The sequence below is a fragment of the Meles meles genome, chromosome 19 (genome assembly GCF_922984935.1).
Source record: "Meles meles chromosome 19, mMelMel3.1 paternal haplotype, whole genome shotgun sequence".
NCBI lineage: Eukaryota > Metazoa > Chordata > Mammalia > Carnivora > Mustelidae > Meles > Meles meles.
In genome coordinates, this window is record NC_060084.1 from 4,774,498 (window position 1) to 4,800,183 (window position 25,686).

The 25,686-nt window shown below is 47.3% G+C and overlaps 1 protein-coding gene across 3 annotated transcripts in view; it reads right to left on the bottom strand.

The window, feature by feature from the left end:
* CDH13 (cadherin 13) overlaps nt 1–25,686 on the bottom strand; it is a 1,016,524-nt gene that overhangs the window by 206,805 nt on the left and 784,033 nt on the right. For all 3 annotated transcript variants that reach the window (XM_045989377.1, XM_045989378.1, XM_045989379.1), the window contains one exon: nt 23,186–23,364. In XM_045989377.1, the coding sequence (XP_045845333.1) occupies nt 23,186–23,364 (179 nt within the window). The remainder of the gene's footprint in view (nt 1–23,185; nt 23,365–25,686) is intronic.

The window sequence follows — 25,686 nt, forward strand, 5'->3', positions numbered from 1 at the left end:
CAGGGTTCCTGGATTCCTCTGCACGGCACACACCTATCTTCATCCTAAGGTCAATGCTTTCCGCTTCCCGTGACAAATATTTAGCCTCTGAGACAGATCCCGTTGGATGTATGAGGCAAATTTCGGGCCTGAACGTTCTCTTACCTTTTCCGTCCTCCATTTCCCTCCCCGTGGCCCACATCTCGACCACCTATTCGGAGCCTGGAGAAGGGCTGGCAAAAGTGTGATCTGGAAACGGCTTCCCCGTAGTGTTTGTCTGTGAACCTGACAACGAAGGAGTGTGCTTTCCGCCTTTTGGAGGAGTTTTCCAGGGACACTCAGCCACCACTGATCAGTGTGTAAAGGGGCCCTGATGTTTTGGAACAAACGGCCTTTGTGGCTCTCTGCCGTCAGCCATTCCATCTGGCGTCCCGCGGTCAGGGTCTGAGCGGGGAAGGGGGTGCGATCACGGTCGTGCTCAGACCTCACACTCATCTCTGCTCCACGCTTCACGACTTGGGAAAAAAGGAAATCTGCCTTGACTTACTTTGCTTTAAAATACGTTTCCTGCAGCACTAGCAGGCATTATGGGCTCAAAAGCTAATTCTTGAATTCTTTGACCAGCATAATCCTGGAGTTTAAAGTGAGGTTCAGCCCAAACAGATCCGTGCTTTCCTTTCTCTTTCTCTTATTTTTGTCCGGTCTCTGAAATATTTTCTGGATTTAGCTGGATTCAGGATCAGAGTTAAAAGCGCGTGCTGGGTCCCATTAGCGGGTCTCAGTGGTCACCCGATGGGCATCACCTGGAGGGTCTGTCCGGGAGAGGGTGTGGTCCCCACCCACACAGGTTCTGATCCAGGAGGTCTGTGTGGGCCTGGAGACTGGGCTTTTCTAAGAGGTTCCTAAAGGATGCGGATGCTTCTGGTGCACATTTGGAGAACAATCTAGAATAATCGATCAGTGTCTGCATGAGTGATCATGGAGGACATATTTCTTCCCCAAGTATTTCCTTATTATTATTATTATTTTTAAAGTAGTTTCCAGAGGTGCCTGGGTGGCTCAGTCGTTAAGTGTCTGCCTTCAGCTCAGGTCATGACCCCAGGGTCCTGGGATCGAGCCCCGCATTGGGCTCCCTGCTCCTCCAGAAGCCTGCTTCTCCCTTTCCCACTCCCCCTGCTTCTGTTCCCTCTCTTGCTGTGTGTCTCTCTCTGTTAAATAAAATAAATAAATAAATATTAAATAAATAAATAAAATCTTAAAAAAGAAAAGAATAAAAAAATTAAAAGTCGTTTCCAAGGCTTCCAGCAAACACTGAGACCTCACCAAATGCTGGAACCACACACCCGGCAACTGCCCTGCGAGGTGGGTGCTTTTATTAGCCTTCTTCCAGAGTGAGACCTGGGTCCCCACAGCTCGGAGGTGACACACCCCAGGGCCTGGGTCCCTAGCTAGTGCTGGCATTGGGCTCCCTTCTTAGGAGACACTCAGTTCCCAACTCTTCCTGTTCTGGGTATCTACGCTTAACCCCTTCCTTCAGTCTTCTTCCTGTCTCCTGGGAGGGTTGAAATATTTTCTCCTTCTTCTTCTTAGTGCCTCACATTAGATCACAGGGTAAGTCCACTGTTAATGTTAACTGCTCTTCCGCCCCTAAGCATGACGAATGGGTTCATGGTTCCATTTGCTCGGTTTTGTTCACTCTGAGATCCCGGCTTGCCTCCTGCACGCATGTGTGTGACTGTGGGCGTAAACTGTCTTTTCTTTCATGAGAAACAGGTAATAAGGATGTTTCAAGTGCTTTTAAAAATATTCTTCCTTGGAAAAATAAAAAGCTGGTATCCTTTCAGAGTCCTCAACATTTTGAGGAGGGGGTGGAATTTTTGGTAACATTTCTAACCCTGGGCACCTGAAAGACCTTTAGCATGCGTAGTTGGTCTCGTGTGGTTCTCTGCGTCTGGCTTTTCCAAGACACGCACACACTCACGCATGCACACGCACACGTGTGCACACACGGGCATGCACACACTTTTTCAAGCTAATCGTCTATCCAGGAGGGTGGGAGAAAGCATGCTATTTGGGTTAGAAAGTCTGGTTCTGTCTGTAAGTTGGTGACAGACACCCGAAGCCCATGTTGCCAACGAGACCCCCAGTTTCTTGTCCTGTTCCTGGGTCTCTTCCTCTCTGTGGAAAAATTCTGGGCCGCAGCTCTTTTCTCAACATTGCCTTATTCCAAGGGTTAGCTGTCAAGATACCTCCAATTTTTTGATAGCATTTTGAGAGATGGAAACTTTTGCCAAAGAAAATTATTCTCTCATTGGCGTGTTGTGTAATTTTAATATTCCATTAGACTCAGTCCACTTATCTCTATAATTTCAAATTGTACCATATCACTCATGGGCTGCAAAAGGATTTTCACAGGCAAGTTCAGTCCAATTGTGAAATGGTGTGTTTATCAGTTTCCTCAAAATGTCATCTAAATTCATATTTCACATTCTAAGATCTGTGCTGTGTTCTCTCTCTGTCTCGTAGAGCAAAAAATTACACACATCCAACTATCACTTCTAATATGAATAAAAAGTGTTCTTCACTTTATCTATTCAAAACCAATATCCCTGAAGAATTTAAACATCTCACTTTTTTTTTTATTTCTCACAAAATAGCCCCAGGAGAAACCCATCATACACATCTCAGCCACCCATTCGGAGGGCTATGGGCTCAGTCAAGAAAGCAAATCCCATTTGTAAAACAAGGCAAAAACAAAAAAACAAAAAACCCCCCAAAACCATTAAAGTTGAGATAATGACAGATGCCAAGATGGGCCTATGACATCATACCAGGCTTCCAAAAACTCTTTCCAGGCTCTTGCCACCTGGCCACCTACGAGCTGTGTGACCCTCTCTGAGTTGTCTCATGACATGTGTACCGTGAAGAAGGGAACAGTTCCCCAGACTTAAGGAGAGTTAGAATTAAATGGGATTTCATGGAAAGTATTTGACCCAATGTGCGGCTCATACTGACCCTTTAATAAAAGTTAGTTCCTATTATTAGTACTATTTTTTTATTGCCAAATAAGGACTCTTTGATAAATGAAGTTTGTTTCATTCCTTCTGATTTCCTAACCCTTGCCTTTATGTTTTCTTCCCTCTGCCAGGAACACTCATCTTCCTCCTCTACCAAAAAACTTTTTTCTTACTCTGTAAGTCAGAGGTCAGAGGTTCATAGGCCACATCTGGCCCACCACCTGCTTTTGTCAATAAAGTTTTCTTGGAACCTGGTTATGCTCATTTGTTTACGTGCTGTCCCTGACTACTTCTGTGCTTCAGTGGCCAAGCTGGGCACTTGCAACAGAGACCACACAGCCCACAGAATCTCAAATATTGACTTCTATGGCCTTTGATAGAGAAAGTTTGCCAATCACCGCTCTAACCTCCCAGCTCAGGACATCCCACTTCTGGCCACCCACCTCGGCCCTCTGGGAGGCAGGCCCTGAGACCATGATTTGGGTGCAAACAGCTTACCCGGGAGGTTACCCCAAGAAGCACAAGGGAGGGAGAGGGAGAAGTGAGCCAGAAAATGGAAAAAGCTGTGCATGGGGCAGTGATGAGCAGGTTATTGCCATGGGCAATGGGATTCAATCCCACAGGGAGACGGTTTACAGCAGCCGCAGCGCTGTTCCCACTTGGAGGGCGAGGATGGGGTACTCGCCGCCGTCTTATTTCTTGAAGGCTCAAGTCTGCTCTTGAGCAACAAGTCCCAAACGGGGTAAGCATCGGCTCGTGGTGAAACACAGCCCCAGGAAGGCAGCGGCCGGGATGAGGGGCCACCAGTCCCACGGGGATGGCGAAGGCTGGGGGATCTGGGCGGCCACCAGCCCCACCCAAGAGGCAGGGTCCAGGGGAGATCAGGGGTGAGGGAACGCACGATCTACCTCCAATTTCCCATCCCATCTCCTCCCTGGCCCGCTTTGGGACTCCAGTCAGTCACTAGAAGGAAAACACGGCCCTGATTTGGCGGGCTCCACAGCTCTTAAGCAAAAATTATTTTCAAATTAAGTGATGAGCCTCGAGGTCAATTTTTACTTGAGAACAAAGAAGTTTGGGCACATGCCATGAGACAGGATCAGGCAGCTCAGAAAGCTGTGCCAATGCCAGAGCCGATTAGACACGAACAGCCCAGCTCAGTTAAGCGCTAACCGCCTTGGGAGAAGTCTTCTTCTTGGTTCTCTAATTCCCTCCGACAGAAGCAACCAGTCATTATTCTACAGTTAAGAATGGGATTAACACTACACCCTCGTTAATGCTGCTTCCAAACCCTGTTGAAAGACCTGCTCTTTCTACTCAAATACGCTTTGGAAAGACTGTGGGCTTCACACGTATTTGGCTGAAATTTCCCCAAGTTCTCACACAACCTCTTCATCCAAACGACCGTCTTCCCAGCACCTATTAGGAAGGAAACTTCTGAAGTACGAGTACCTTGCAACCCTCCTCAAGAAACCCAGGGCTCACAGAGGAGAGAGACGATAATCAAAACCTTGTTTTTCCTTGTGATCACTTCAGGAATAGGATGATAAATAATTGGGAGCCGAAAGGGGGAGGGCGCCGTACATTCCGCCGGGGAAGGCAGGGAAGGCTGCGCAGAGGGGCTGTCCACACCCGATCTGGAAGGGGAGCGGACACGAGCTGCCACGTTAGCAGAGGACACGGCATATGGGCCTCAGAGTGCTGTTGCCCCACGACCAAGCTGCCCGACCATCCTGCTCTCCAGCAGTCACGGATATCAGTACCTTGCGCAGTTGCCGTGGGTGAGAAATTCAGAGGCCGCTTAGCTGGCTGATGTGGGTGCTCTGTTGCTCCTGGGCTAGCCTTCGAGATGTGGGTGAGGAAGCAGTTATTTGAAAGCTCGTCAGGCTAGAGGATCTGCTTCCGAGATGGCCAGGTCGCCCTGCTGCTGAGTCAGGGCTGGCTGCCGGAAGGTGGCCCCGGTTCTGGGCCCCGAGCCCTCTCTCCACAGGGTTGCTTGAGGACCCTCCCAACATGGCAGCTGGCGTCCCCCATGGCAAGAAAGAACAAGAACAATCCCGGCTTGGATGGCTCACACTGTCATTTCTGTAGATCCTATTGGAGACATAGGACATCCCCTGGCGGGGTGGGGGGCTACCTAACAGCAGGGGTACCAGGAGGTGGAAATCCTTGGGGGCCATCCTGCTCATTAGTAGGCAGATCTGAGAAGTCCCTCATCCTCGAGGGACAGGGAAAATGTTGATGTCACTGGAATGCAAGAGGAATTAGGGAAATAGGGGCAGGAGACAAAATCAGAAAGTGCGGGTCCAATTCCAACCCAACACTCCAGGCAGCCCTATAGCCTTCCGAGTGAGGGTATGACTCCGGGGTACCTTTCAGTTTTGACGGCGTGGACTGGCTGCCCCGGCCCTTGGCTACAAGGTTTGCCAAATACCATATGGCTTTAATCTAGCGGCAGGTTGCTGTCCTTTCTCCAGAACCAACTGTTGGACTCAATCAATGGGTTTGTTTGGGGGCCACGAACCCAAAGTTTAAAATTCACAACCTGATGAGTTTGTTTTTTTAAAAACTTTTCTATCAGTTAAGAGAATGGTTGAGAAGTGTTCCTGGGGACCCAGTGTGTGGGGTCCCTGTGATGGTGGACACAGGAGAGGCAAAGGCATAGAGCGGCCATCAAGAATGGCTCTGTCTAGGGGCGCCTGGGTGGCTCAGTGGGTTAAAGCCTCTGCCTTCGGCTCAGGTCATGATCTCAGGGTCCTGGGATCGAGCCCCACATTGGGTTCTCTTCTCAGCACAGAGCCTGCTTCCTCCTCTCTCTGCCTGCCTCTCTGCCTACTTGTGATCTCTCTCTCCCTGTGTCAAACGAATAAATAAAATGTTAAAAAAAAAAAAAAGAATGGCTCTGTCCAGTAAGAGGGGGTCAGGCGAGGGGACCCAGCCTGTGGGGGCTCTCCTGGGGCCGGGAAGAGGGTTCTGCAGCAAGGGAAGGGGGATGGGGTCTTACATGTTTTTGTGCCATGGACACTTTAAGAAAGACTGAGGAAGCACGGGGACCCCTTCTCAGAATATGCCGGACATAACGCCGACATTTCTGCGTCCTCTGTGACACGACAGGAAAACATCCGTGACGTTTGTTGGCAGCAGCAGCAGCAACATCTAACACTGCCCAGCTCTGCCGGCCCTCCCTCGGGAAGAAAATACGAACTTGCCGTTAATGGTTAAGGAAAAGAAACCTGAAATTTTTTTTTTTTAAGATTTTATTTATTTATTTGACAGACAGAGATCACGAGTAGGCAGAGAGGCAGGCAGAGAGAGAGAGGAAGGGAAGCAGGCTCCCCACTGAGCAGAGAGCCCGATGTGGGGCTCGATCCCAGGACCCGGGATCATGACCTGAGCTGAAGGCAGAGGCTTTAACCCACTGAGCCACCCAGGCGCCCCTGAAATATTTCTAATCCACGTTCATGTGCCCCCACCTAGAGTCTGTCCCCAGACCTCAGGCGAGGACCCTGGCTCTAGGGCAAGTCATGGGAAGTTTTTTGTTTTTGGTTTGTTTTTTTGTTTTTTCTGAGAAGGGAGCTCTTAAAGCAAGAAATTCGGATGCTTTGTTTGAGGCTGATTTGTTTTCTTTTTTGAAGATTACAGTCTCCTGTCACCACGGGACTTATCTGGCAGGACACTAATTGCTTGCTTGTATGAATATATTTCCCATTTTTTTTTTTTTTAAACACAGCTATGAACAAATGTTATTTAAGAAAAACATTCTTTGAAGCCACGACTCTTGGCATCCTGGGAGACCAGGTAATCTCATTATCTGCTCTAACACCAGCGGCCACCATCTGGGCTTCTGGAAGAGGGGATGAGGCCAATATCTCTCACTTGATAACCGCATGACACAGCCCACACGTGCCACTCAGAAGGGACACTGCCCCAGGGTGGGGTCCCACCTTGCTTGTTGGAGACCAGGCCGGGGTCATAAACATTTGGCTCTTCCCCACCTCCCACCCCAGCAAAGCCTCAGTTACCTTCCTGCGCCCCTCTAGCAGGGTCATTTGGCATGCTGAGGGATCTCAGATGGCATTAACCCTTTCCTCTAATAGGAAACTGGCTGTGTGCTATGCTCAAGAAACCCCTCCAAAGTTCTTCCTGCACAGGGAGCCCTCCCAAGTCTCTAATTCAAGCACAAAACACTCACAAATTAATTTGCCCACAGACGCTTGGATCTCTCTGTCAATCCGCTTCATAGTAACCAAGCTTATGGTCTGGTCTCCAGTCTCCTGTGTCTTGTTCCTCAGCGGGTTCTAACGTGGGAAGGAAAGGCAGGACGCCGTTCCCGAACCCTAGCACCTCAACGCTACACCCTTGGCTTAACTGATAAGGATGTGACCATTCTCGTCCATGTAGACCAAGCAGCTGGGATGTGCAGATGTCCGCAGGAAGCAAAGAACCACAGTCCTGTGTAGACGTGGCAAGGCTGGGTGTAGGGAGGAAGGAGAACTGGGAGGCTCTACTGCGCCCTCGACGAGAGCTGATGGAAGCCACGGCCTGAAGGCAACACTGGCATTTCCCTCCACGACTCTGGGGGACTGGCTGGGTTGGAGGGCAGCCCCTCAACCTTCCAGAGCGTTCCTGGGCCATGCGTTATAAAGATCTGGTCAAGGGGACTCCACCCTGGTTCCAATACATCTGTGTCCTTCTCAAGTCTTGTAATTATTTTGATATTGGTGACAAATGCCTCCTGTGGGTTGAGAGCTGTGTGCCACAGCTGATGCATTTCACACGTCACGACCTTCGGTTGTCCACACGGTGTGAAGCAGACTGTGTCGGTTCCCTACAGACGCTATAACAAACGGTGTAACTTTGTGACTTGGAAATGACAGGAATTTATTATCTTGCATTCTGAAGGTCTGACGTCTAAAGGTGTCTCACTGGTGGCATCAAGGTGTTAGCAGGGTTGCTTTCCTTCTGGAGATTCTAGGGATGACCTCGTTTCCTGGCTTTTCTAGTTTCTAGAAGCTGTTTACGTCTCTTGGATTTTGAACCCTCTCTTCAGTTTTCAAAGCCAGCAGCATAACATCTTTAAATCTCTGACTTTGACCCTCCTGCCTCTCCCACATAAGGGCCCTTGTGATCACGTCAGGCCCAAATGGAACACCCAGAATAGCCTCCACATTTCGACATCCTTGACTTAATCACACCCGCAAAGTTCCTTTTGTCCTGTAAGGGAGCCTATTCATGAGACTCTGGGGATTAGGAGGAGGACATTGGGGGGTCATTATTCTACCCACAGGTCATGTTATGAGCTTCATTTTAGAGGTGAAGAAATGGAAGTTCAGAGAAGTGAAGTAACTTTACCAAGGTCACACAGCTAACTGGACGCAGAGCCCAGATTCCTCCTCGGGGCCCTAGAATTCCCAGATGCATGTTCTGAGCCATTTCACCTCACAGCCTTGCTAACGGGACAGCTGAGGGAAACCAAGTTTCCCGAAGGTATAAAAAGGCTCAGAGCAAAGAACAAGGAAACCCCTGATAAAAGTTTCATAAACTCTAAGGCTTTGTTTTAGTTGTTAGCGCCTGGGTGAGCAGACAAAGCAGAAGCTCTGGGGTCAAGTCCAGTCCCCAGGCTCAGCACGTGAGGACGGCAAGTTACATCGGCCCTCGGGAGCACCGTTAGTCCAGTGAAGAAACGGGCAGTCCTGTGCGTGTCATGGCCCTCATTTAATGTCTGGCTGGAACAAAGGGATCCTGTAATTGTTCACAGAGTAGCTGCCCAGAGAGAGAATGACATACACTCCCTCGCATATATCAGGAGCTAATCTAATACCAAAATTAGGTAAAAATAGAGAAGTCCCCCCATTCCTTCCCCATCCCAGAAATCCAGAGCCCAGAGAGACAGAAAAACTAGAATTAGGACCCAAGAAGCCTTCTGGGGAGAAAAATCAGTCTGCAAAAACAATTCATCAGACACAGGAGAGAAAATACCTAAAGGAATTTAATTTTGATTCCTGCTTTCGAGGTCCATAAATAGAGATGCTGTCCATTGAATTTCAACAGTCCTTTCTACAGCTGTTCATTGCAAAGGTCAAAAAACATTCATTTCCCACGGCTGTCTTAAAAACACAGAAGCACACACCACAATATGTCTATTAAGCTGCCTGTTGGAACCGGTGATGGGAGAATTGAGCAGCCGGTGAGCGTGTGTTCTTAGGAAAGCCACGGCCACGGCCGTCACTTAAGGAAATGGAAATGCTTATCTTTTCAAGGGTGGAAGTGTTGACAAGATTTACCCTAACGACATTCTTCCCTGACATCTGAAACGTGTTTTTTGCCATCGCAGCAATATTGGTGGAGGGCCCCGGGGCCTACCACGACTCCCACTGCTTTGTCACGGACTCAACCGGCTCCCATAGATACCAGTCTCCACGCAAGGTGACAGTCCTGCCACCGCTCCATCACGTTCCATCACGGTGTGGTGTCCTACCCTGGCTGGGATCCCCTGTCCTCAGGTTCTGAGCTATAATTGCTTTTTCAGGATGATGAGTAGAACTGTATTCTCATTACCAAGACAGTACGCGGTCATGGCACCCAAAAGAGAAAGTACAGAGAACACGTGCTACTTTTCCAAGTCTAAGCTTGTACTGATTCACGTAATCCTCATGACAACCCTTTGAGGGAGGCACATTATGACTCCCATCCTACAGCTGAAGAGTCTAAGGCATATCTCCAACCATAAGGCTTTTCCCCTCTATATTGTGCTACTTTCATACTACAGAGTTCCCTGGAGCATTAGCAGAGAGGTCAAAGAAGAATATTTAATGACGTTGGCAATCATAATTTTGGCCAACAGTTGTTCAAGCTACTAACGTTTCCAATATCACTGAGCTTGGAAGAGGCAGAGCAGAAATTTGAGCTCAGGTCAGTTCTCCTGGATCTCAGACTGTCATCTCAGACACTGCACTGAAACAAAAGTCAGATCCTAAAAGGACCACTCTGAATGCATTCACACAAATCCTTTCACATGTTGGACCATGATGGCGTATGTTATTGACTGAATGTTTCTGCCCCTCTAAAATGCTTATGTTGAAGCCCTAACCCACAATGGAATGGTATTGGAAAGTGGGGCTTTTGGGAGGTAATGAGATTTAGATGAGGAAAGGAGAGTGGGACCCTCGTGATGGGGCTAGTGTCCTTATAAGAAGATGAAGGAGACCAGAGCCTTCTCTCCCCACATGGGAAGATAGAGCAAGACGGTGCCCACCCAGGGCTCTCATCTAGAACGAATTGGCCAGAACCCTGCTCTTGGCTTTTTAGTCTCCAGAACTGTGAGAAATACATTTCTGTTGTGTAAGCCCCCCAGTAGATGGTATTCTGTTATGGCAGCCCAAACACAATAAGGTGATACATGTATACAAATGAAAAAGAAACACAGCTTGTGTGATGTTTTGCAAACTGCTCGATAACATACTGTGACCACTGTTCCATGTTACTATACATGCTTTTACCACGTCTTTTACATGATTTGATGGATTTCCAGTGTAGGGCTATGGCACAATTTGTTGAACAGATCCCTAGTGGCTCGACACTTAGTTTGGTTCTTTAGATGAGGATCGAATGAAATGTCCACTGATGAATGCTTTGTACACATGTGATGGTGTGAATCGTGGTGTCAAAGGAGAGAGGGCCATTTGTAAAAAGCCATTTACCCAACAAATGAATTGGACTGATTTGTATTTCCACACTAAGGCAGGAGAGAGCCTTTTCCCATAGCCTTTTTCTACCAAGTTACAGGGATCACTTGAGCTGAGTAGCCAGAAGAAGGCCATAAGAAGCAGCCAGAAGAAGGCCACCTGGTGAACATCGAAGGCCCATAGCCGATCGAAACAAGAGTTGCTTCAAAATCTCACTGTTTTTCTTTCCCATGTTGAAAAGAAGATTCAAAATCAATTTCCTCCATGAAAGTACCAACCAGATAATCAATAATACTGATTCCAATAATGGGGGAAAATGCATGAACTTTAGGGATGGACTGATACAGGTTCATATCTCAGTGACGTCAGGTGTCCCCATCTCTGTTCCAACTCAGGAAGTCAGCTCTGATGTGACCAAGAGAGTCACTGCAAATGGATTTATTCAGTCTTTAGTCTGTGTCTGTTGTATTGTTTTTGGACAGAACTCATTGTTTTGTTTTGTTTTGTTTTGTTTTTTGAATTTAAACTATTTCTTATTTTTTTTTCTATAAACATATAATGCATTTTTATCCCCAGGGGTACAGGTCTGTGAATCGCCAGGTTTTCACACTTCACAGCACTCACCATAGCACATACCCTCCCTAATGTCCATAACTCCCTCCCCCTCTCTCAACCCCACCTCCCCCCAGCAACCCCCAGTTTGTTTTGTGAGATTAAGAGTCAGTTATAGTTTGTCTCCCTCCCAATCCCATCTTGTTTCATTTATTCTTCTCCTATCTCCCTAACCCCCATGTTGCATCTCCACATCCTCATATAAGGGAGATCATATGATAGTTGTCTTTCTCCAATTGACTTGTTTCACTAAGCATAACACCCTCTAGTTCCATCCATGTTGTCACAAATGGCAAGATTTCATTTCTTTTGATGGCTGCATAGTATTCCATTGTGTATATATACCACCTCTTCTTTATCCATTCATCTGTTGATGGACATCTAGGTTCTTTCCATAGTTTGGCTATTGTAGACATTGCTGCTATAAATATTCGGGTGCACGTGCCCCTTCGGATGACTACGTTTGTATCTTTAGGGTAAATACCCAGTAGTGCAATTGCTGGGTCATAGGGTAGTTCTATTTTCAACACTTTGAGGAACCTCCATGCTGTTTTCCAGAGTGGTTGCACCAGCTTGCATTCCCACCAACAGTGGAGGAGGGTTCCCCTTTCTCCACATCCTCGCCAGCATCTCTCATTTCCTGACTTGTTAATTTTAGCCATTCTGACTGGTGTGAGGTGATATCTCATCGTGGTTTTGATTTGTATTTCCCTGATGCCAAGTGATGTGGAGCACTTTTTCATGTGTCTGTTGGCCATCTGGATGTCTTCTTTGCAGAAATGTCTGTTCATGTCCTCTGCCCATTTCTTGATTGGGTTGTTTGTTCTTTGGGTGTTGAGTTTGCTAAGTTCCTTATAGATTTTGGACACTAGCCCTTTATCTGATTGTCATTTGCAAATATCTTCTCGATTCTGTCAGTTGTCTTTTGGTTTTGTTAACTGTTTCCTTTGCTGTGCAAAAGCTTTTGATCTTGATGAAATCCCAATAAGAACTCATTGTTTTAATTACTGCAACCAAATCTTGAGTTTAGAATTAATTAACAAGTGTCTAAAATGATCCGTTTATAATCATGGGGAAATGGGATGGTTGTGCCAGAAAAATGAAATTGAACTCATCATTCATGACCTAATTCCTAGAATCCAACCCCAAGATGATGATTAGTAAGGGGGACTCAGTATTTTGAGAGTGGATATCGACACATGAACACGTGCAACAACCAGTAGATGAAACTGGTACTGACTGACCATTTTCACCAAAAGTTTGATAGATCGTGGGCTGGCCAACGATGGCACATGGGCCAAAGCCAGCCCAGTGTCTGTTTTCCAATGGCTCATGAGCTAAAAATGCTTTTTATATTTTTAAATAATGGCACTTTAAATGGTTATATAAGTAACTACATATAGTCTCAATTTTGCCTCTTGGCCCAAAAAACCCAAAATATTTAATATCTGACCCTTACTGAGAAAATTTCCAACCTTGAACATGATAGATGTCCCTATAGGTTGAAGTCCCTTTATGGTTGAATGTGACAGCACAGCGCCATGTAGCGAATAAAGTTGGCTGTGCCTTTTGGACACCAAGCCACGCTACCACCAAACTTTTATCCTCTGGAAAAGTATAGCAAACGAGATCCTTCCTTAAAACAAAACTGAAAGAAATGTGGATCCCAGCACTTTGAGATGCCATCGCGTCTTGAAGTGGTCTATTGCCAGCTTGCTTTAATCTAAGCCTTGAGGTTTCTGGTCAACCTTCCTTAATGACGCTTTGCAATTGACCCTCAGAGCCGCCGTCCTCACCAGGGTCCCGGCTAGGAGCCAAGCACAGGAAAGGCAGGTTTGAAAGAGCTGCTCTCCAAAGACTCTGCACCCACTTGCCTTCCTAAAGGACTGTTCCCAATATGGCGAGAAGCGAAGCTTGCCCCTCTTTTCTCCACCGGTTCAAAGCCAGGATGGAACTAGACATTCTTTCTAAACTGGGGTACATGTGTCCAACAGGGGCTGTGAATGGGGGTGAGATTTAGAGCGACGTCACTGAAGTATTGGGACTGGAAAATGTGTGAAGTAAAATGTGCTTTACCAGCTTGTCCTAGTTCCTGGCTGACAAAGAGAAGAATGTACTATTTGTTTTGAGAGAGAGAGAATGCATGTGTGAGGTGGGGAGGGCCAGAAGGAGAGGGAGAGAATCTCCAGCACATTCCCCCGATGCAGTGGAGCCCAACGCAGGGCTCGATCTCATGACCCTGAGATCACGACCTGAGCCAAAGTCAAGAGTCAGATGCTTAAGCCAAGCTCCCCAAGAAATAATGTGCTCACTAAAATAACTAAAATAGGGGTGCCTGAGTGGCTCAGTGGGTTAAGCCGCTGGCTTTGGCTCAGGTCATGGTCTCAGGGTCCTGGGATCGAGTTCCGCATCGGGCTCTCTGCTCAGCAGGGAGCCTGCTTCCCCCCACTCCCTGTGTACTTGTGATCTCATTCTCTCTCTGTCAAATAAATAAAATAAAATCTCGAAAAAAAATAAAATAAAGTAACTAAAATAACTTTTCCCACAAAAGGAAAAAGGGCTTCGATTTTTAGGGTCCTTCACATAAAGTAAGATGGAGAGATTTAAAATGACAGAAAAAGAGAAGTGCTCTAAATTCATCATCGCCCGGCATTTTAAGTTACTTTTGCCCTATAAAAAAAGAGAGAAAAGAAGAGAAAGCTCAGAGAATTACACATGTGTCAAATACGGAAAGATGAGTCTCTGTTAATGACAAAGCTAAGTGTCTCTCGATTCAACACGTGCCACACAGCTACTGATTGTCTAATACTCTAAAAGATGCCAAGAACAGAGACACGCGATTGTTGCTTATTCTGCCATGAACGACCTGCGGAATTTGGATTCAGGTGGTAACTCCTTGTCTCGCCCCTTGAGAAGACAAGCAATCAGCTACTCGTCGTTCACCAAGGATTCTCAAGCTGCTCCCCAAATGCCCCTGCTTTCCTGCCGATCGTCCCCCCTTCAGCGGGCCAGAACAGAGCTCTGTTTAATGTTTAAATACGACTGGTGGCATTGCATTTACATTAGGATACATCCGTAATCCGTAGGATGACATTCGGAGCCCTCGGCAATCTTGTACCAATCTTGTCCTTGTGTGGGATCTCCCCGGGATCCCTCCGGTCCCCATCTCTCTTCAAGGAATGTATGAACGTGCCGCGCCTTTGCCTAGGCTGTTCCCCTCCCCTGATGCCCTTCCCTCAACTCCTTCACTGCAGTCTTCCAGCCGCCCATCTTCCTGGGTTTGCTGTGCTCTGCTCTCCTTCCTCATCCGGCAGCACGATCTCCGTGTCCCGGATGGCCAGCCTCTGTCACCCACGCAGCACACACCGGTGGGTGCTCCATACTCAGGCATCCGCATTTGTCCCCGGATGGTGGTGTGTGGAGTACCCCAGTGTTTCACTGAACTTTCTGAGCCTGCCAGATTCCCTGCCGTGTGGCCAGAGTGTGAATGGGCTCCCCGATCTAGGAAGAAATCCCCTCTCCAAGCTGCTTCTTCAGTCTCATTGTCCATCGTGAAAATAACTAATATCCACTGATATTTACAGGGTATTAAGGGCCCAATGTATCTTATTTGATCATCCCGCTCAGCCTAGGAGGTGGGGACTCTGATCACCCTCCTTGTGGCAGAGGAAGAAACCAGGCTTAGACAGGCTGACTGATGTCCCAGCTGATGACAGGTGCAGGTGCGCTACGGATTCGGAGACCCTGAGGCTGGCTCCCCCGCCCTAGATCCAGATTTCAGCCAGGTTGGGGTCCTACTGGGCGACTGGAGACAGCCCTTGCTTTCATGGCCAACCTTGGAGGAGGTGGGGAAATGCTCAGGGGGTCCTGGCAGAGTGGAGACTCCCCACGGGGTCCTGCCAGAGTTGATCCGGAGTGGGGACGTGCAGGAGGCCACAGGGGAAGGCCTTGCCCTCCCCATCTCCAGCCCCACTGCCGCCAGCAGGAGGCTGGCATGTTCGCAACCGAGTTTCAGACCCCCGGGGCTAGCAAAGCCTCATGCCTCATGAACACGCCATTCCATTTTATTTGCTGACACAACAGAGCGAGTGTGACTCACATAGGGTGGTTTGCCATCTGTGTCTCATTTGCAAGGATAATGCGTTATTTTAAAAATAATAAGACAATTTATTTACATCTACTTTCTCCCCTTCTATTTTCTTAGCAGCAAGTGATAAAAAAAAAAAAAAAGATGGAGAAAATGATCCCAACAAAAATATTTATGAGTAAATAGCTCACAGAAACAGGGAGGATGCTGTTATCTAAATAATCCTGGTCCCACCCATCGAAATAAAGAAGCAGAATATTCCTGACAGCACGATTGAATTGTGTGTAATTACTGCCAATGTTTTAAACATGATGATAATGAGAAAAGTATTAGCATTAGATCAGAGCGGCCTGAAAACATTTATTTCCCTGATAGTATGACGGTTATTTCTTTCATTCAAGGCATGGGAGAAATGTTATCTCTTACGATTATTCCTTTATTTTAGACAGCATGACTTGGTATCATCATTTTCATATATTTCTTTACTGTTTCTGGAGGTTTTGCCTATGTGACAGTATTTTAACTTGGATCATATTTTCTTTTTTTTTTAAGATTTTATTTATTTATTTGAGAGACAGAGTGAGAGAGAGAGCATGAGAGGGGAGAAGGTCAGAGGGAGAAGCAGACTCCTGGCAGAACTCGATCTTGGGTCCCTGGCGGGACTCGATCTTGGGACTCCGGGATCGTGACCTGAGTTGAAGGCAGTGGCTTAACCAACTGAGCCACCCAAGCGCTCCAACTTGGATCACCTTGACCAAGCACATGGTTCTTAGACTTGCAGCCACAAGTCCAGTTTTGTGTAGGATGCTCGGCCACATTTTTGGGTTTTCTCTGCCATAATCAAGGACTCCCGAACCTTCCACAGTAAAAACATACACATAAATCTAAGTCTTATGTGACACCACGGAAAGAAGTTTTCCCTTTTGGCCTAAAAATTGGGGGAATTGTAAAATTTCAGAAAATCCTTTACCAGCTGAAAATGGAAAATAAATTACACTCACAGTCCTAGTATCTCTTATTGTACGTACATTTTTATGGGTAGACTACCACTTTCCTTAGATTATGCGGAGGATAATACATACTCAGCTGAAGGCGAATTCAAACAAAGATAGAAAAGCACTCAACCTCCTTAAAAAGTCTAATGATATTCTCACTTTGCAAGTGTGAAGACAGAATGTTAAGGACTTCTTCTGGAAACTCTTTTTTTTTTTAAGATTTTATTTATTTGACAGAGAGAGAGATCACAAGTAGTCAGAGAGGCAGTCAGAGAGAGAGAGGAGGAAGCAGGCTCCCCACTGAGCAGAGAGCCCGATGCGGGGCTCGATCCTAGGACCCTGAGATCATGACCTGAGCCGAAGGCAGAGGCTTAACCCACTGAGCCACCCAGGCGCCCCTGGAAACTCTTTCTATTTGTTAAAAAACACAGGAGGAGGAGGGAAAGAAAGAAGTGGAGGAGGACGACCAGGAAGAAGATGGGGAGGAGGAGGAGGAAGGTAGGAGGAGGAAGGAGGGAGAAGGGGGAAAGGGAAAAAAGAAGGAAGAGGAGGAGAAGGAGGAAAGCAAAAAGAAAAACAAGCCCTTCAAACTGACCATTAGCTACTCTGAGTGGTTTCAAACTGTGGCTGTGTTCAGAAAAGTTGGCAGATTTCAGCTGATGAATTTCAGTCTCCCAGCCAAGATGATCAACTAAATAAAGCATTTATCAAACGTTAGGGACCTTTATCTGATTTTATTTTGTAGTGCAGCCAGACATAGCTTAAAAACATAGACAGAGCTGTCAGAGTGAGGGGCTGAGTATGGTTATGGAAAAGAATAAAACAGTGCCCCAGATGAACCCAATTTCGTTCAGTAGGATAGATGGCTCTTATTTTCTCCAAATGTTTCCCCAAACGTTTAAGCAAGAAACACAGATCTCATGCCCATCCTATCCACCAAGGTATTTCTTAGAGCCTAGTGCGGTCCTCCTGACACAAGGCAGGTAGAAGGTGAATGAATTAGATTATCGAATGATTACACAAGGGCAAGAATAAGCTCTCGACTAAAATAAAATCATTTCCTCTGTTTGTATATCCATGCTAGGGTGTGGATCTTGCAGTAAATTCTGAGATCATCTGTAAGCTATTTACTTACAAATACAAACTGAAGGAACACAGGACATCCATCCATCTGTCCGTCCATCCACCCATCCATCCTCCATCCATTTGTCCATCTGTCCAACCATCCATCCATCCATCCACACATCCATCCAACCATCCATCCATCCATCCACACATCCATCCATCCATCCATCCATCCATCCATCATCCATCCGTCCATCCACCCATCCATCCATCCATCCATCCATCATCCATCCATCCATCCACCCATCCATCCATCCACCTATCCATCATCCATCCATCCATCCACTCACCCATTCATCCATTCATCCATCCATCCACTCATCCATCCATCCATCCATCCATCCATCCATCCATCATCCATCCATCCATCCATTCATCCATCCATCCATCCAGCTCACAAATATTTACCAAGTTCCTATTATTTATCTGGCTCTAAGCTTGGCAATGGGTATACAGAGATGGGACAAAGGTCAAAAATCTCTTTCTCTGGGTGGTTTATATTCTAGCATGGTTTCAGAAAAAGTAAACGGAAGAGCTTTTACTCGAAAATGCTTGTTTCCAAGTGAAATCTGATGTCTATTCACACCGAGCTTAGGAAAACGTAAGGACAATAGACGGTCACTGCAGCTGCTCTCAAATTCAGCTGTGAATCTGAGAATTTGCAACAAAACCCAGCCCAGCGTCGGGAAACTGGAGAGGTCTGACTCACAGGGTGGAGTGAATATGGTCTGCACAGTTTGCAAAGAGTCTTTCTGCATCAAGCTCTCAGCTCTCAGTGGTAGCCAGTGGGAACTGGGGTCTGGGTTCTCAGCAGCCATAGAAAGTGTGACACGGGGTCATAGCTGTGTTCGTACAACGCTTCTCTGTTTGCAAAGCTAGACGAAGTTATGCACCTCTCGGAGAGCTGATAAAGTTGGGGTGCAGATGTCGTTATCATAGCGATTACTGATGAGGAAATGGGCTCAGGGAACTTAAATGATTTGCCCAAGGTCACACAGCTGGCCAGGAAACCGACCCTCGCAGGCAGCATCCTGCAGAACAAACGGCCCCTTGAAGATATTCAATAAATGTTTGCAGTAACTAGTCTCAAGGTTGGAGAAGACATTAAGGATATAACCTTTACTGACTAACTGAATCCTTTCTATGATAGCCTACCGAGGGCAATCTGTGTGAATACCTCCCACAAGGAAGAACTCACTACCCACCTTTACAATTCACCACATGAACAGAGGGAAGGTGACGTGAAAACACACAGTCAGAAGAGGGACACGCAATGATGAAGGTGGCGACTGGAAGCGTGTGTCTACAAGCCAAGGAAAGCTACGGATTGCTAGCAATGCCCAGGACTTGGAAGAGGCAAGGAAGGATCCTCCCCCCGGGAATTCAAAGGGAGCCTGACCCCGCTAACACCCTGATGTCAACTTCTGGTCTCCGGAACCATGGGAGAATGAATTTCTGCTGTTTTAAGCCCCCGGGGTTGTGGCGCTTTGTTATAGCCATCCTGGGAAACTACGCTCAGCTAGGTGGGAAAACAAGTAAGCAAACCACCAAAACATGGTCTCCAAAGGATTCCTCAGCTTGCTGCATGTCTGAATTCCTTGGTTTTTTTTTTTTTAAAACTACTAATGACTGTGTCCCACCACCTGAGACTCCGACGTCATGGCTCCAGGCTTTGGCTGGAGCACGGCGAGCTCTATCGCTCCACAGCCAAGTTTGAGAGCCTCTATTCTAGTTGACAGAACGTCTCACCATGAGGAGATTAAGCAGAACAGACCCACCAAGTCCAACGGCATCTATCTGGCCACGGTGGCCCGTGGAGTGGGAAGCCAAGTCAGCTGCCCCTCATGGTTAGGAGGAAAAGGACCGGTATCCGTTACGGGTCCTCAGAAGATGGAGACAGTGGGTGAGCTGCCTTCTAGAATGTTCTCATGAGGCAAAGCAGGTGAGCAACTGGTGGGCTCCCTCCCTCTGGGCATGCGCTGTGGATCCATAGGCGGCACCACCCTGAACGCAGTGGGAAATGAATGGTAATGACCGTGCCAGACAGCAGCCTGAGTACGCAGAGAGACGTCACACATTCCCAGCCACCCGCCTCTCTCCCTCGCACCCTTCCTGCCCTTTCGAGCTCAGTAAATATTTGTTGGGCATCCCTCATGTGCCAAGGACAGTGAAGGTGGTGGGGGGATGAGACCCCTTTCCTCCTCAGAGTATGGGGAGGAGCGGATCAGTGAGGGCACCTGCCTCAGTTGGCCCCGCGGAGACATCCTAAGAAGCCAGTTGGGGAGAAAAGCCAACGACCAAGATGGCGTCCTTGACTACCCTCCCTGACGCACTCTAGGACAAAGCAAATGTGGGAGAGGCAGGTTCAAAGGCAACAGTCCTGAGGTGTCCCCTGAAGTCTTACCTCACCTGCTAGGGTCCTCCCTGGGGACGTAGTCATTAAAAGAAAGGACAATGGAACATTAAGTTGGAAAATTTATGTCTCATCAGCTGAGCTCACTGTGTCAACCAACAGCCTTCCAGAGCCTCCACTCCCAACCTGGTGGGGCCACACAGGAGCCCCCCATTTGTATAACCTCGGGGGCCCCATCTCTAGTTGGAGTCCCTGACCCACTTGTTTACACCCACAGTATTCAACACGCAAACACACTGTTTGAGATCCCAGCCTGAGGACACGGTCATGGAACAATGAATCCTATAGAGGTTTGCTGGGGGCCCCAGTGGGCCACTATCTGAAAAGTAAATGGTGCGATCCCATTTTCAACAGCGGCTCAGGTGGTCCAGAAGGAGCCTGAAAACCAAACCCAGGATAAGATGGCTACTCTGTAGCTCTCCGGAAATAATGACCACTGATTCCCCAAGCCTGCGGTGGGAGCCCGTCCTGGGCATGTGATCGTAGGACAGGGGCAGGGAGATGAGAAGTGTGACGTGCAAGGTCTGTCCCTTTATGGATGGGGAACGTGGAGACACATTTTACCCTTTCAGCAAACTTGCTGAAGAGAAGCTTACCGCAGCATGAGTAGGTCGACAAGGCTTGCCTACATTCAGGGACGTTACCTTCCTTCAGATCGCACCAAAGTTGCCTGGGTCAGCAGTGAACTCTGGAAACGCTCACAGAAAAGCGATACCCTTCCTTCATTTTCATTGATTTTCCAATTTCGGTTAAATAGTGCTTATCTTTTTTGGGGGGAGCCATTGGTACACTGTGGCCAGAAATGCTTAATTCAACTCCCATCATTACATACTTAGTGCGAGTTAACAAAAACCCAAATGAAGAGATCATGAGCTTAAAACACATCAGTCCCCCAAATAAACCTTAAAAATGGAATAACCCATTATATTATCACTTCGGTTTATAAATAGAGACCTACAAAACGTTCTGTCAGTAGGAAGAGAAGCCAAGCCAGAGAAGTCACCGCATTTTGTCTCTACCTTGTAAAAATTTGCACGTGTCTTTGGGAGAATTGGGAAAGCTGCTGTGTGTGTGCGTGTGTGCCTCAGTGTGTGTGTGTGTGTGTGTGTCTACACGTGTGTGCACATGCATGCTGGCAGGGAAAAACAGAGATGGAAAGTCATTCCTTGCCTCCGAAGGAGATAATACAGCATCGAGTGATCTTAAACATGGGGCTGGCCAGAAAGAGAATTCGACACGACATGGAGGAATTAGACTCGATGTGTTTCTTTTTTTCCCCACTTTCCTATTTTTAGCCAGCCACAATCACATTTTCCAAGTGACAACCACGGTTTCGACGCAGAGCTCATTCCCTTCCTCCCTTCCAGAATCCCCACTCCCAGCTATGGATTCCCACCCCTGGAGTGCAGAATCTCAGTGTCATTTCCAACTCATTCTTGCCTGCACCCCCAAAAACACACAACAAAGAGTTTTGGGAGCGCTCCAAGCGTGCTAGTAGGCAGTGGGGCTCCAGACACGCAAAGGACCATAGTCTTTACTCTCCTTAGGTGTACAGTTGGGGCCGACGTTGCCCACCAGACCTTTCTGTGATGGTGACGATATTCTGTCTGTCCTGGCTGATACACATTTACGTTTTCCTATCAATGAGTGTAAATTAAAATTTAAATAACTGCCTGTGACCAGAGGCTGCTGTGTTGGGCAGCACACTTCTAGATCCAGAGGAAGGGAATATTCTTTTAAGAAGACATGTGGCGGCTTACAGGAGCACATGCCTATGATGGCTGCAGTAAGGGCAGTCAGAGGGTGTGGGAACACCAAGGCGGGGAAGACTCAGGTCTTAGGAAGACTCTTCTTTTCTTTTCTTTTCTTTTTTTAGAGGGAGAGAGACAGAGGGAGTGGGGAGGGGCAGAGGGAGAAGAAAACAGAGACTCTCGAGCCGATGCCACACCCATTTGGAGCCCAGTGCGGGACTTGATCTCACGACCCTGAGATCATGACCTGAGCCGAAATCAAGAGCTGGACGGTCAGCCGACTGAGCCACCCAGGCTGCCCCCTCAAGGGCTGTGGCTCTAACCCAGATTCTTGTGAGAAGCGGCAGCGTGGAAAACCAGAAAGGAGAGGAGAAGGCACTTCTGACCTTGGATTTGTTTAATCCAAGACATGAGGGGAGAAGGCAAGGGAGCCCAGTAGGGAAAGCCAGCGGTTACCCTGGCGCAGGTGGTGCTCGCGGGTCAAGGGTGACAGCAGGGGTCATGTCCGTGGGATGATGTCATGCTGGGAACCAAGGGTGCCAGGACAGGAGCAGATCTGGGGCGGGGGGAAGGGGTGAGGACCAGAGGGGAATCCCTAGGTTGGTTTGATACACTGGGTTTGAAGAGCCAAGAGTCTCTTCCATTGAGCCCTGTGGGGAGTTGCAGAGTGGGACCTGGAACTCAGGAGAAGGGCGAGGGCCAGGGGACCCAGGCTGGGGGGACGGAAGTGGGGCAGGCATGCACGCCCCACATACATGGGACTGCGACCACCAGCTCCAGCTGACTGTCACATCTCACGTGACTGATTGTCCACACGTGGAAACTGGGCCTAAAATTTGCAACATTTGTGATTTTCAGGGTCTAGAAGTGGGAATTTTTTAAAAAATAAAAAAGAAATCTGAATATTTTGACAGGGCAACTAATAGGAAAGCTTGAAAGTACTCTAGACAAAAAGAAAGAGCAAGCGTGTCGACCGATGGAGGTCCCTGGGTCACCTGTGTGTGTCACCTGACCTACAGGATGGGTGAGCATTCCCAGTGACAGCCTGAGGCTGAAGCAGGAGAGGCTCCAGGGGAAACAATGGCTCACACCACAGAGGGTTTGGGAAAGAAGAGAAGTCAAGCCGCCTGAATCTGATCTTGGACAAAGCCACCTCCCTCCCATCTGCCCCTCCCCTACCTCCCTGCCTGCCTGTCCTTCCTTCCTTCATCCCATCCCCTTCGTCTGGCAGACGGGTTAGGAGACATAGAATCCCATCATAAGGGCACACGAATAAGGGCTTGGTGAGGAAACAGAGGCACCAGGTCGAACAAATACAAATAATTCTAAGGATGTGGCTGTTTATAGAGCGTGTTTTGGGGGTTCGCATTTCCCTTTATAGATGTCCCTACCCAACTATGGGTAAAGTCCTCATGTCCACCCCTCCATATAAAGTGCCTTTGCCTGAAGTCACACATCTTCCCTCCTGTGAAAGCCACGCTCGATTCTCACGAAAAACAAGATATATGCCTTTCAGCTCACCTCCCGGTCCAGCAAGGCAGGTGACACGACGGTGACAATGTCCCCTTTCTCAGGATCGATGTAGAACATGTTTGGAGATGGCTTGTCAGGCGTCTGCTGTCGGATATTGTACCGCAGGAGGGCATTATCTGTGGCCGGGTCGTCCGCATCAAAGGCTGTCATCCGCATCACCGTGGTCCCTGAGGGGACAGGACAGAGGGCAGAAGATGGTCACTCGGGGGACAGCGATGGGCAGGGATGCCCCAGTCACTTTCCACATTAAAGAGGAAAGCATTGCCCCAGCCCTGTTCTAGCTTTGTTTTTCTTTCGCTCTCCCTCCCACTCCGTCATGTTAAAAGACCTGAAATAAAGCAATCTTTGCTGCTCAGCAGACTGACAGCTTAATTTTTCCTTCTGCTGATACGCTGTTTATTTGCCTGGGCTTTCATTCAATTGTGCATGTGGCTGCATAACAATGGCCTTTATTTTTAAAATTCTTATTGAATGCCTGCTACCTGTGGGGCCAGGGCCCGGTGCTGAAGACACAGAGGGGAGCTAAGGCATTCTCTCATGTTCAGCAGGTTAGAGATAGCATATAAAAAATAATACACCATAATAAGTGCATTGAGAGAGAGCACTCTGAGTACACAGGAGAACCACCTCATCGAAGCTGGGGTTCAGGAAAGATCCCTGGTGCAGACATCCCGGGGGTGAGTAGGTGTCAGCAAGGTGAAGGAGAGGGTCTTCCTAGGAAAAGATGTTCCAGTGCAAGGGGACATGAACATATATTCTTTGAGCCCGCACTGTGTGACAGCGACACGTCATAGGCACTTAAGATACAAAGACGATATAGAGATGAAAGTGATGGGGACGACTTGATTACGGCAATGGTTGATAAGGATGTCAGGTACTGGGTCTTGCTCACACCCAGCTGATGGAATGAAGAACTGGCGTCAGCCACTTTTGGGGACAACTGAGCAGCAGCTAGTAAAAAAACAAAACAAAACAAAACCAAAAAACAAAAAACCAAAACCCCCCAAAACAAAAAACAAATACAGTCACCCATTTGGCATCTACCATCAGGAAACCCTTGCATGTGTCAACAACAGGTTCTCACAGGGATGTTCCCCGCAGGAGTATCCATCATGGTAAAAGATACGGAAATAATCTAACTATCCATATAACAGCGGAATTGCTAAAATGATGGGATTCCCCATGCTATGAGAAATTTTGCAGCTGTCTGAAAAAGGTTGTAGGTCTCATGGGTTCTAGCATGGAAGGCTGTCCAAGATAGAGTATTACGTGACATTATCAGGTTGAAGAATGTTATCCGTAGCGTGGCATCATTTTTGTGAACCTGCTTGCACACAAAAAAATGCCACAATACTCTATGCGTATATTTTGTAGATACAGTTTATGTCCATAAAAACATAGCAGGTCTATGAAAGTGAATTTCAGATTGGTTACAGCGGTATAGGGGAGCAAATCTTGCCACCCCGAGATATGCCTCTTTGACATGTTGACTACTCTAAGCTGGTTATTTTTAAGAAAACTGCAGACACAAAGAGAAGGTCTGAAAATCAAGTGGAAGTTACCCCTTTTGTAAGGAACATTTATATCTATAAGGGAAATCTCCATTTGTGAGGGTGTCTCCCTCACTGTATCGGTAAGGGGAGGGGGACTCTAAATGTCTAGAAACTATTATCAGTAGAAAAGGCAGGATTTAAATCTGCATAACAACACTACCTTGTTGACTGTAACTTTCCTGGTCACCTCCCACCACTGATCTCCACCCCATCTTTGGCTGAGGATGGTATTTAGGATGACACTTTAACCCTTTCAGGAAATTACTCCATTTGCCTGGGTCTCTCCATGTGTATAGGAGGTATACAGGTTCTTAAACTTTCGTTTGAATTTCTCCTGAAAAATCAAATAGATCTCATGCCAGCTGGAGTCTCAGATGAGCCAGAAGAACCTTGAAGGGCAGAGGAAGAGTTTTTCCTCCCCAGTAGTGGTTATATCTGGGTAAGAACAAAGGGGATTGGGATTAAGGATGGTGAGGAAGAGGTAAGACTTTGGCTTAATCAATACTGTTCTGATCATTTTTTCAAGGAGAATGGATTGCTTCTGTGATTAAATATTTAATACAAAAGGATCATAATTATAAATTATAAATACTGTTAATCTAAAAAAAAAAGCCAGTTATCCAACTGGCAAAATAGGTTATTCAGGAATAGCAGAGAATTGCAATCGAGGACCTACAAACTACCACAAAGCCATAGGCAAGTCCAACAAAAAGGAGACCGATGTTATTTTATCAAGGAGGAAGAGGGTGGGGGGGGGGATTGTTTTGAAGGAAGGTCCACTGGAGAAAAGCAAGGATTCAAAGTGATGACAGTTTCTCATTGGGTGAGCTGTAAGGGTGGTCGATTTCTTGTACTAGATGCAATGTACATCCTTCCCTGTTGGGACCTGTAACTGATGATTCTTTCTTGTTGACGATTCTTCTGATGGGTCTATAA